Consider the following 13268-nt stretch of genomic DNA (forward strand, 5'->3'; position numbering starts at 1 on the left):
TGGATGCACCTGAAATATCAGTCATACTTGTATCAAAATTAAGTCTAGCCAGTACTAGCCTAAACTTAGTAACTTAGAGAGTAGTTTCCTTGGAGAATAGTGACATTGTAAGACTTGCTGTTTGTCTTCCAGGTAAAAACCGAGCTGTGGTATTGGATGCCCGGTACGACACCTGCAGCAGGAACGTTTACAGGTACGACGACATCAAGGATGCCGTCAGGATGGACAGAGTCAGAGACCACTTCATATGTAAGTTAACACTGAGTTGTTCTTGGAATATTAATGTATTATAGTATAAACTATATTCATAGAAGACCCTTTGCTACAATTCATTATAGAGTGAAACTTCTCATGGTGGACATCTCTGAATAGTGGACAGTTCTAAATAACTGATATTTTCTTAATTATCCATCAGAAGACGATGGATATCATTTTTATTGGTGACTGAGCTAGGGCTCTTGGCCGTTTCTTACACTGTCTTAGCCTTAAGATGGTTCTAAAGGATACATGTATTCCTATATAATGGGCATTCTCAGTAATGAACGCAGGCACCAGAAATTATACCCCAGTGTTAATTTGAAACTTCTAAATAAGACTACATGAGAGAAAACACCCTACCCTACCACCAGCTTGGAGGTAACAGTGGTGCTATAATGGATACAGTTTGTATTGTTGGGGAGTAGTTGTTACTAGTACTACTAAATGTTCTCATTCTTCCCCCGAAGGGGTATGCGGGCCTCTTAGACGGTGATGCCGTCTCTCAGGCCAGAAAATTTGTAGAGGAGAAGGTGAGAGGGTTGGCAGCCATAGCTTGTACTAGGAACTGTCCCGTGGAAAACCTTGCTGCAAAATCATCCTCAGGACAGCCGATGGTGGGGATCAGCCCCTCTCCCGAATACGGAGGCGTAGAGCCATGGACCCGTGGAGCACATTGGTGGACAAGGGAACCAGTTCAGGAAGGAATGTGACTGTCAACACCAGCCAACATTGCCCGGGTTGAACAGGCCATCCAAGGAAACAAACGCATCACATTGACGGAAATGGAGGCAGCCAAGGGAATTAACGGAAACACCCTGCAGTGGATCTTGCACGGCTACTTACAGTTGCGGAAGGTGTAATCCACGTGGGTGCCTAGACTCTTGTCTTCAAACGAAAAGCAGAGGAGTGTGGATGTTTGAAGAGAACTTTTGCAACGCCGTGATCAAGATCCAGTCGACTTCATGGCTAGGCTTGTGACTGGTGTTGAGACATGGCTCAATTACCATGAGCCCTGTTTCCAACCTTCCACCCAGTTGTAAACTGTTTTCCGTGATGGCGCATGTTCTCCACAGACTGCCACCAAGCGTTGATGAGCTTCTGCAGTCGTCACGACTTCTTTCCATAGGAACCAAGTTATAAAGGGCTGTCCCTGACAGTTGCTTTCCATGTTGTCTGCTCCTACGCTGACAGTGTTGTCATGAAGTGGCTATGACGAGTCATTCGTGGCCCCTGTGTGGGAACCATACCCGCACGTACAAAAAATAAAGTGTAAAACAATATAGTATGCCCCTCGTAAAATAAGTCAATAAATAAATAATAATAATAATAATAATAATATGCTTTTAGCACCACTAAGGTTGCACCTGTTGATCTCCACTAGTTTTATCGCATACTGCAGCCCATCCATTTTAAATTGTCGTTGTATGTGACAATGTTGAGAGGAGAAATACTGACCCGCAGCTCGTGTATTACTAACAACGAAAATTCATTGATATAGTTCATGCAGTACAGAACCTTTCTCGGCAGAGTTCTAAGCTGAAATATATAACTGTTTTTCTAGGCGCAACAACGAAATACTGTATTACCAATACAGTTTTTGTTGAAAATGAAATGCATCCTTCTTCTTTCATTTTGGCCGACTATGGATTTCCACAAACTTTTGGAAGCACAGTGCCGATCGACATATGTCTTGCTACTCTTCAAGAACTTGCTCCGCACTACATTTACGTATTTGATCTACAACTTCATACTTTTCAGAACTATCGACACGCAGTGCTTATCCCTAAAATTATACAGTGCCTCATGAACTACAAATGAAAAATACGTATTTGATTCTAGACTTCTTCATAACATTGAAATTTGAACACACAGTGCTCCCTGAAGTGTTTTAGTGCTTCACAAACAGCAACTGACGGAATTATTTAAACTTCACATTTTATTTACCTGTGCATTGTCTTTTATACTTATTTATGATCGGCTGATGATGACCAAGAATACTGGTCGAAACCGGTACCAATTAAAATTAAATAGGAATGTAAAACTTCCATTTCTTGTTTTAATAGTATTGAAAGGTTGAACTATCACATATCTTCTTTCAACTTAATAGTGAACTCACTTCAATACGGACCACTATGAAATTCCTATCTCTTAATGGACCATTCAGCTTCATCGGTCTTTGATCCTTCATCCTTTCACTCTGCGATCTCCTCCTTTCTTCTGACCATGGCGCTTGGATACGGGATCTAACTTTTTCTTGAGACCTCTTCGTGGCCTTGATCCTCGACTTGTAAGCATCCCTGTTGCTGATTTTCGTTCCTTGTATTCCCATTTCTTCCAGGTCCTTCACCTCCTGGTACTAGCACACTGTAGTTTTCCTGAAGTCTTATCTGATTGGTCAGTCTTCCCGGGTTCATTCTGTAGATATGTCTGAAGAACATGGCTCTCCTCTTCCAGATGGTATCTGAGATCTTTTCCATCCTGAGATATAATTCTTGGTTTCCTTTCTTTCTGTGTGATGCATCGTCTGTTTTTTGGAGTCCCAGTATCTTTCTGAGAATCTTTCTCTCCACTAGTTTCAACTTCTTGACCAATCCTGTTTTTATCAGGACACATTCAGCTGCATATAAAGCCTCCGGTCTGATCACTGTCTGGTAGTGTCTGAGTTTAGCATTGATCGAGATATTCTTCTTGTTGTAAGTGTTTATAGTTAGTATATATGCCAATTTCATCTTGTTGATTCTTGATAACAGTGCCTCTCTTTTTGGCAGGTTGTTTATCCACTCTCCCAGATATTGGAATTTCTCCACTTTCTGTATCTTTTCTCTCTCAGTTGTCATCCATCCTGGGTGCTCTTTTGACGTTGGTCACGTGTTGTGTCTTCTCGAAGGAGATCCGTAGACCTGCCTTGCTTCTTCCTGGAGTTGCGCGCTTTGGTTCTGTGCCTCCTCTATTGACTCTGACAGTACCACAGTGTCATCCGCAAAGGCTAAACAGTTAACTCCAATTCATTTGTTCTTGCATCCCAATCATATACCACCTATTTCTTGCATTTTGCGGTGCCACTCTCTAATCACTTTGCCAAGAACACAATTCGATAGAAGGGGAGATAGTCCATCTCCCTGTCTGATCCCTGTTTGAATCCGAAAAGATTCCGATAGGATCCCTCTGAACATGACCTTGGATGTTGTGCCAGTCACTGTCTGTTTAACGAGTTCTCTTGTCTTTCTATCTAGATCCGCTTCTTCTAGGATATGAATGATTGTTTCCCTGTCTACGGAATTGTAGGCCTTTTTGAAGTCCACAAATGTGAGCACAAATTTCTTGTTTCTCTGTTTCTGGTATATAATGATCAATTTTAGGTTCAGGATCTGTTCTGCACATGACTTTCCCTTTCTAAAACTTCCTTAATACTCACCAATTTGTGACTCCATTTGTTTTTCTGCCCTATGTAGCAGTACCTTTGAAAATATCTTATGTCTCTCGTAGTAGTGATATTCCCTGTAATTATCAACATCTGTCTTATCTCCTTTCTTGTGCAATCGATGTACCACCGCTGATGTCCATCCATCTGGCAGTTTCTCCTCTTCCTAAATCTTGCTCGGGATTCTTGTCAGTTCAACGATCGCTCTATCATTGGCATATTTCCAAAAGTCTGCAATAATCCCGTCTTCTCCAGGTGCTTTATTGCTCTTCAAGGTCTTGATGATGCTCCTGACTTCTTCCACAGTTGGGGGTTCTGAGTCCCAATATGGTTCTTTGTGATTGTAGTCAAATTTCTTGGATCTTGGTTCACAATTAAGGAGTATTACGAAATGGTGTGCTAGGATCTGACTGTTCTCCATATTGCTGTGGGCTACTTTTCCTTCTGGTTTCTGAAGTTCAGACTTGTTGGCTCATATCTACTCAAGGTACACCTGAATGTTTTATAAAAGTCCCGAGTGTTATTTTTCCGAAAGTCCCTTCGATCTGGTTCAAGTGTTCTTTTTCATACTTTCTCCTCAGATTCCTGATGATGATCTTGGCAGTTCTCTTCCTTGTTTCTTGGAACTTCTTCTGGTTTTCGTGTGTTTTCGGGGAACACCAGTTCACTCATGCCTTCCAGCGTTCTTTGATTGCTCCATCACCTTCAAATGACCACCACACATGTTTCCTCCTTTTCTCTAGAGAAACAGTGGTTTTTTTTAGTATCAATTGCAGCCTCTTTTAATGGTTCCCATCCCTGATGCTGCCCTTTGTCCAATTCTCTTATGAAATCTGTGTGTGTTCTCAGCTTTTCGGTGTTGAACTGTGTTCCTGGGATCTTGACTTTGATCTTGGAGAGAAAATGATCTGAATGTAAGTTTGCACCCCTCAGGACATTTTGGACCTCCTTTTCTGCATGTTTCGAGATTGCTACATGATCAATCTGGAACTCTCCCAGGCTGGGGTTGGGAGTTATCCACGTTTTCTGTTTTCTCGGGAAGTGTCTGAAAGCTGTCAATTTAATGACCAGATTGAAGGGCTTACATAATTCTATCCATCGCTCTCCATTTCGATTCATTCTTTTGTGGGCTGGATATTCTCTAATGATGTTTCTGAATTTCCTTTCTTTTCCGAGTTGTGCATTAAAATCACCAAGAAGTTTGATCACGTTGTTAGTTGGTACTGTGGATATTGTTTCCTCCAAATCTTCCCAGAAGTCCTCTACTTTTTCTGGGTCTGTTTTGTTGCTCTCATCTGTGGGTGTGTGTGCGTTGACTAGCATGTACAGCTTATTTCTCCTTTGAAAGAAAGGGTGGAAATTCTGCTGTTTCTGGAAGTGAAGTCGGTTATTGCTCCTAGGATCAGTTTATTTACTATGAAACCCGTTCCCAAGTGAGGTACGTTTTTCATTACTCTCTTGCCTGGTTTCCCTTTCAAAATCCTATACCCTTCTGATTCAAAAGCTGGCTCATTTTTGAATCTGGTCTCCTGTAATGCTATTATCAGGATATTTTGTTTGGACAAGGTATCAGTGAGATGTTTGAGTTTTCCAACCTTGAGGAGTGAATTGACACTGGATGTTGCAAAGTGAGCTACTCCTTTGCTCTTTAATCTCTTGCATGCTGGTGCGAGCTCCTCAGAATCCAAAGGCTCGCTGACGTTCTTGACAGCGGTGGTTTGCATACTACCTGGGGTAGTGCCAATGCTTGATCTTTCCATCATACTGAATCGAATGATTGGGTTTGGAGCCGATGACTAGACTTCGATGAGAGATACAACTGAGATTGTTAGCCTCAGAGGAGTTAAGTTCACAGCCGCCCCTAACATGGAGATCAGACGCTGCTTCTGAGCCGCCCACTTCGGGTTCAGACACTCGGGGTAAGTTTGATATCTGCTGCCCCCAATATGGTTCAGATACCTTTTACTCCATTACTCCCGATCACTGCGTTGCCTCCTCCACCAAATACACCATACTGATGTCCACCTTCTCTGTCGCAGTTGCCGTTGAGGTCTTCACTGTAACCCTGCCAAGGGATCCTTACCTGATGTTACATACCAGGTCATTGTGCTCTGGGACTCACGTAGGCAGGGGCGCCACTCCCTGGGTTGGGCTGTCTCCGAAGAGGGTCCCTGCCTGCTACCTTGGAAATGCATCCATTAAGGATGTAATTCTTTATTTATTTATTTTTTTCTTACAAAATTCGGAGGCAAAGATTGGGGTGTGCCCATTATACTAATAACAGCAAGTTGGCACAGGCTACTTGATACCACTAAACTTTCCCTGTGTAAATTAACTTACTCGGACGGTAGAGTGCTGAACTCAATTTGGGAGGTTTGATGCCGGCTCAGTTCCATTGTATTTAAAAGGTGCTCAAATATGTCAGCCTCGTCTCTGTGGAGTTACTGGCTGTAGGACAAAATTTGGCGTCTCCAAGAACCATAATAGCAGTTAGTGGGACGTAAACCTGTTTACATTATTATTTATTTTATGTATTTTATATTTTATGCCGTACATTGGACCACTCTAGCCAATTATACAAAGGATTTTTTGCTTTTCTTTCAGCTCATTATTTGTTTCATTCTGGGAGATGCTGCCTTCCTTTCTTCAACTGAAAACACCCTCCCATTAATATTCTTAATATTCTTAGTGATTTATTGTTGAGCAGTATCCTCCTTATTCAATACATTATGGTTAATGTGAACTTAAAAAACTTGAATTTCACATTTGTCACATCTATACATGTTTCAATCCTAATTGGATCCTCTTCAGTAGATTGCTAAACTTGACATTACATATTGTAGTTAAAAACATTTAAAATTGAAACAAGAAGGATGTTATGAATGTAAAAATGTTTTTCTTAAGAAAAAAGTTCATGCTGTTACAAGGTTGTGTTAAAATCTTCACTGTGCACTGTTATCCACTTGTCGTGATATCCTCTTGATATTTCAGTGGTTAAAAGTCTGCTAATTGGACTAGGTGGTATCTGATTAACCCTTAGCCCTCCTTTTTTTTTTTTCTGAACACTCCTTCCTCTCCAGCTCCATTTAAGAATTTGTTTGCAGAGGGATAAGAGACAGCACAAAGATACGGACAGCTATTTATAAAAATCAACTAAAGCAAACACAAAATAAATATAATACAAGTACAATACAATATTCAGGTTCAATTTTCAGCATTTTTAAGCCTGAAATTATCTCAGACAATTACTTTTTATCTGTAATTATCCATTGTGTGGAACTTCTCGAAGCACTCGCCAGGAGTAATCCAGGCTTTTTTTCTGCAAGTATTGCCGAAAAACACTGTCTCACGTCGTAATTCAGGCTTACTGTTCATTGCCATATTGAGGACTATGTCTAAAAGTGCTTTAAATTTAGGAAGAGTAAAATCTATCCACGACCTCCAAATAGACTCACGTCTGAGGGGCGTAACCTTTTGAATGTTTACACTGGCATACCGGTTAGTCTCGCGCACAATTTCCGACGATAACTTGTCATAATTTAGTTATTAAAATTTTACTGTTTATAAAGAAACTGTATACGTTTCATTTCTGCTTCTGTCCGACTCGTTGGCTGAATGGTCAGCGTACTGGCCTTCGGTTCAGAGGGTCCTGGGTTCAATTCCCGGGCGGGTTGGGGATTTTAACCTTCATTGGTTAATTCCAGTGGCCCGGGGGCTGGATGTTTGTGCTGTCCCCAACATCCCTGCAACTCACACACCACACACAACACTATCCTCCACCACAATAACACGCAGTTACCTACACACAGCAGATGCCGCCCACCTTACAAGGGCTGCACACGGCTAGAAATAGCCACACGAAATTAATTTTTTCTGCTTGTGATCAATTGTGACAAGACGTTTTATTTAAATTGAGAATATTCCTACTCTAAGTAGTACTCAGGACTTTCAAGATTCCATCTTGAATAAAATAATTGCCATTCTAATTGTGACTATCATATTTACCAGAGAAACTCTATATATGGTTCGACCTTTGTATAACATTTCATTTATGACAAGACTTTATTTGAGAATCTTACAGTTCTAAGTCTAACTCAATACTTTCAAAGTTCTAACTTGAATGAAAAAGATCGTACTGTGTTAAGTGTCGTGCTAATCATGACTTAAAGATTTTGAAACTGTGATAATTTGAAGTTTTATTCTCCAGATACTTTTAGGGGCATCATAGGGTCCCATATTAAGAGTGTTTATATGTGCATTGATTTAATGATGATATGTATTTTTACGATTGCCTGTTCTCATATTTGGCTGAAGATGACGTTCACCAGCGTCGAAACTAGTTCCAAGTAAATAACTTATTTGGTTTAATGTTAGTATTGAAAAGGTGGATTTTTAATTTTACTTATCTGTTAATCTTGGTTCAATACAGACTTAAAAATGAAATTCTTAAATTTAAATAACTCGTCAGTCATGAATAATTGGAAAAATTCAAGTTTACTCTTATAATCTGACGTATCTGTGAATGGGGTTCTTTTGAAGTCCAGGTCCATGTCCAGCCATCAGTAGAGGTACCAGCACTGCCATTTAGCATACTTTTCTCATTATTGGGATCTTCATCGCTCAACTCACCAACACAATCTAGTTCTGCAATATCTTCCACATGACTTAATTGAAAACTACTCTCATTATCGACAAAATCAACGTCACTTTCATCTAACAATCTGGCTATTTCCTTCTCATTCTGCTCGAACGACGCCATGTTGCTAAACGTTGTCTGTTTACAAACTCGCATGGTCTTCAAAGAATGTGCACAAGACCCGATTTCAAAGAGATTATAGCTATACACGGCTTCAAATTGTCATCGAAAGATGGCAGTAGCTTACTGTACATGTAATTAATTCAGTCATGTAGAGAACAGCATCTTCAGTAAATTTTTCAGTGTTAAAGCCGTACTGAAATTGGGATAAAGGGCTGTGACGATGCATGGGGTACATAATTCTGTCGATTATTAGCTCTTCCAGAATCTTTCCTAGAACTGGCTGGAGGCAGATAGGTCTGAAAGACTAAGCTTTAAAATTCAAGGTGCTCTCTTTAGGAATTACTTTCTCTACTACAATTTTCCACGAGGTAGGAGAATGGTTCAAAGCTACGCTTTTATTGAACAGTGTAACAAATGAGGATGGAAGACAAAAGTGAATATTTTTTATTTTGTTGGGCGTTAATGCCATCCCATCCTGGCGCTTCCTTGTCATAAGATCTATGCAGGATGGCCCGCTGCGTGAGTGCTAAAGGTTAATAATTGATATTTCATGATTTGGTCTGCTGTCAGTAAGGATTATCAAGGTCCTGAGGATGGGAGAGAACTGAACTTGACGCGATTGCTGAAGGAACTGAAGGCGAAGCAGGTGAAGTTATCATTGGCAGAGGGTGGGACCGTTCATTTTAAGATAAAGATCTACAAAGAAGCGGAATAAAAGTTTCAAATCAAGAATACAATTTTTCATTTAAATTGTATTCAGGGTTAATGTGAATTATATTGAATAAGGGACCTTTAAATCTTGTTCGATTGACGTGTCATTATGGTTGGATTCCTTCATATTATGCATACTCCCGTTAGACCTTTATTGATCTTGGTCTGTAGACTGGTGTGTGTGTGTCTTGAACTAAGATGGTCTATTGTTATTTGTAATTCTTTAATATCATCCTTAATTTCCATAATCCATTTAATCTTGGTCGTGCTAATTCTGGTGTCAGGTGTTCTGATAAGATGTCCAAAGAATGATATATGTTGTTATTATTATTAACCTGTTGGGCTCCCTCTGTCTTTCTGTGTTTGTCCTGTGTCCCTTGTCTTGTACCTCCTATAGGGTCAACTGGGGCAAATATGGGACAGCAAAATGCTGGGGTAAAAGCAGGATATCGTCATAGTTCCTTACAAGTAAATTATCGACAAGCTTGATTGGTGGCAATAGATTATTTTGAGTTCATTGAATGGCAGACAATGACTAAATGACCATGTTATGAGCAGCAGAAATAATGGAAAACTAACATTTAAGTGCTTTCTGGTTAGAAATATTTGTAATTTTAGAAAAAAACTGTTGTAGATACAATGAATTTCTTTTAATCCAAATTTAAGAAGAGCATTGCAGAAATTGCCTCTAAAGCTATGTATTTGTAGGATCAGTATTAAGCAAGAAATTCTTCTTTTCATATTCAGGGCAATTGTGGGACATTTTTTGGGGCAATTCAGGGACATTCATAGGGTAAAGTCAGATTTTGTTTTGGTGAAATTTGAAGTAGCAAGAAAGCAGAAAATCAATGTATGCAGGTATGCATGTGTTGTTTGAATATTCAGGCCAGATGAAGATGATGTGACATTAATTAGTCATGTGAATATTAAGAAACTGCCAGAACCTAAGTTCCTGTGCATTTAGAGGCCATAGATGTAATAGAGAAAAAAATAGGTCATTGGATTACATGGACATATTGTAGACTATAATAGTAGCCTATTCTTTTTGGTCAACTTACATTTTATTAGGTGTCCTATGGCACTTCACATCAATGATGTGCAGTGAGTGAAGTTTTGTATTTGAGAAGAATTTGATATTAGTGTTGTCTTATATTTTAATTGAGCAATATGTATGGACAGGGGCTCCTGGCCGAGGCGGTAGAGGCGTGCTCGGTTCGCCCAGAAGGACGTGGGTTCGAATCCCTGTCAGGAAGTCTTAAAATTCAAGAAAGGAGATTTCCACTTCCGGAGGTGCACATGGCCTTGATGTTCACTCAGCTTACACCATGAATGAGTACCAGGTTAATTCCTGTGGACAAAGGCGGCTGGGCATAGAGCTAACCTGTACCCCATCACGTGCCGAGGTTACTGATAATTGAAGCCTTTACCTTCCACCCCTCCAAGGGCCTTTGTGGCCTGTATGGAGATGACTTTACTTTGCTTTGTAATATGTATGGACAGTGTTTATTATTTATCCCAAGTTTTCTGTATTATGGTATTAAATAAAAATGATTATTGTTGCCTCAAGTATCAGATGGACCGAGTATCTTCCGGTATAAGAAGATCCCCTCTACCAAGTGCCAACAGTCTCCTTGAGGGTGGATGAGCAGGTAGAGGTTAGGGCACTCTATTGTTCTTGGGACAGGAAATGGTCCCAGAGGGCAGAAGAACCTACAACTGGTCAACGGCATTAGGATGCGGAAGGCAACGGGAAACCATTGCATTAAAGATCCTGAAGGATATCCCTTTAAGTTCTTATGGCATGACTCTGTTTAACATGGAGTTTCTATTCCCCCATTCGGATCACCGGGGGGGAATGCTTTGAACGCTGCTATGATTAGAAAGCCCGGCAGTTTTGGAAAGATCAAAGTGTACGAAGACAAAGTTCGAATTGAAGATGGCACAACTGCACTTCAGAAGATGCTTTCCATGCTGCAACATCCCGTTCGGAGCTGGCTATGTGGACCGCCAACCTTTTGCCTCAGTATCTGTCAAACAAGCTTTCTCAAAGAGAAATTGTGGGACTCAGTTTTTGTGGAATTGCTAAAGAATTATAATAAGATTTTAATAGAATTTCTTCCTGGAAATGAACTGTAGCTACCAAGTTACAATAATTTAACATCGTGTCAAATTTCCACTTTGATATTTAGTGCCCTAGAATTTGAAAGTTTTCATTTCCGCCCCATAATTATCCTGGCCGACCCTATTCATTTTTATAATTTTCTCTCTTCCCTTTTCCTTCGTGCATCCAACTTTCTTCTAATCCCTCTCTTCCTACATCATCCCCAGATAAAGCTGAGAAGCAGAAACAAGCTCGTAGTGGGCTCAGAAGAACTGGGACATACGGGGAGCAAGCCCATGCATTTGGAGATGTTGAGATCGTTCTTGTTCCTTTCATGTTTTCCCTTGTCTGCTCTTTCCACACTGACCTTCCTATTACGTGTTCCTACTCTCGTCCTTTGCTCTCTGCTGTACCAAACATCAAGTTGTTTGTTTGTTTTGCAGTCACAATCGAGTCGGTTGGAGCGATGACACCAGACGTGCTGTTCATCGAGGCCATCAAGGTCCTCAAGCAGAAATGCCGAAGTTTTCTGGAAGAACTACGTCACATTTGAGTTGTTCTTGTGTGGATGTATCGCAATCTATGAATAAATGTGTTTTCGTTTCTTTTTCCCCTTCTGTATATAAAATCATCTGTCTGTCCGTACATGACACTTGGTATTCTCGTTGGACAGGAAAAATGTGGAGTTCAGTTTCATTTTTGTTAGCTACTACATCATGGGAAAACAGATAAGAGGATTTTCATAAAACTTCATGTTTAAGAGAGCTATAATTTAGCAGGATGGGAGAGTCAAAGGGGGCCTTGTACATAATAATAAAACTCAATGTATCTCTTGCAATGGGTTTTACAGGAATATTTCCATGAGAAAATTAAAATTTAGAATACGATTTACATACTGTTTAGTTCTACCAATTTTTTCTGACAAAGTGAAAAGTATTAGGAGGGGGTCTAAAACATACAAGTTAATGTCTCTCTCTTGCGGTTGGTAAGGTTTCAAAGGAAAATTTCTCATGTCAAATTTTGTTTCAAATCACATTTGCAATTTTTTGTTCTATATAATTTTCCCATATAATTAAAAAATACGGGAAATATCTGTGGCGGTCCTGTGAAAATCTAAGTCCAAGGACTGATAATTAGCTGGATGGAGTGTTGCCATGGAGATAATACTGGCAATGTTTTAATGGCTTTGTTTATCTGTCTGTACTTTTTTTAAATATTAATCTGATTCTTGATTTTTATACCAGAAAGAAGAGATCAGATTATTCAAGTTTAAAAACTTCATATCAAATCCGTATTGAACCGAGATTCTAATGGGAACTGAAAAGAGGGGTCAACCTATTCAGTAAAATACAATGTTATAAGATGAATTATAACATTTTATTATTAATGGGACCTGTTTCGATCTTGGAAAAGACAACCAACGTGCAGAAATTCCTCGCAGAATAGGTATGAGTTGGACTGCATTCCGAAAACTAAGATTCATCCTCACCAACAAGGATGTTCCAATTAACCTGAAGACCAAGGTTTATAATACGTGCGTGCTGCCAGTTAGAACTTACGGTCTGGAAACGATGACTCTGACGAAGGAAAGTGCTCGCAAGCTTCAGCGAACACAACGAGCCATGGAGCGACAGATGCTAGGGATCAACCTTAGGGATAAGATCCGTTCAGAGGACATCAGGAGAAGAACTAATGTAACAGACATCCTAGAGATAGTAGCAAGACTAAAATGGCAATGGGTAGGACACGTAGCTCGACAAGACTACAACAGGTGGACCTCTAGGATTGTTCACTGGAGACCATGGGGACACAAGAGAGGCATTGGAAGACCCCTGAAGAGATGGCTCGACGACATAAAGCTGTTGGCTGGAACACGCTGGTTCCAAGTGGCTCGACCGAAGACGATGGAAGCACATGGAAGAGGCCTATATCCAGCAGTGGATTGAAATAGGCTTGAAAAGAAGAAGAAGAAGAAGTTTCGATGCTGGTGTGCATCATCTTCAGCCACAAAATTAGAA

At 40.1% G+C, this 13268-nt stretch overlaps 1 protein-coding gene across 1 annotated transcript in view; it reads left to right on the forward strand.

The window, feature by feature from the left end:
* The window catches only part of Polr1C (RNA polymerase I and III subunit C), a 29984-nt gene extending 18124 nt beyond the window's left edge, over nt 1–11860 (forward strand). Inside the window, exons 8-9 of the mRNA XM_067156350.2 lie at nt 133–249; nt 11694–11860. Coding sequence (XP_067012451.1) covers nt 133–249; nt 11694–11803 — 227 coding nt within the window. The 3' untranslated portion in view covers nt 11804–11860. The remainder of the gene's footprint in view (nt 1–132; nt 250–11693) is intronic.
* The last annotated feature ends 1408 nt before the right edge of the window (nt 11861–13268 follow it).

Source organism: Anabrus simplex, chromosome 12 (genome assembly GCF_040414725.1).
Source record: "Anabrus simplex isolate iqAnaSimp1 chromosome 12, ASM4041472v1, whole genome shotgun sequence".
NCBI classification, from domain to species: Eukaryota; Metazoa; Arthropoda; class Insecta; order Orthoptera; family Tettigoniidae; genus Anabrus; species Anabrus simplex.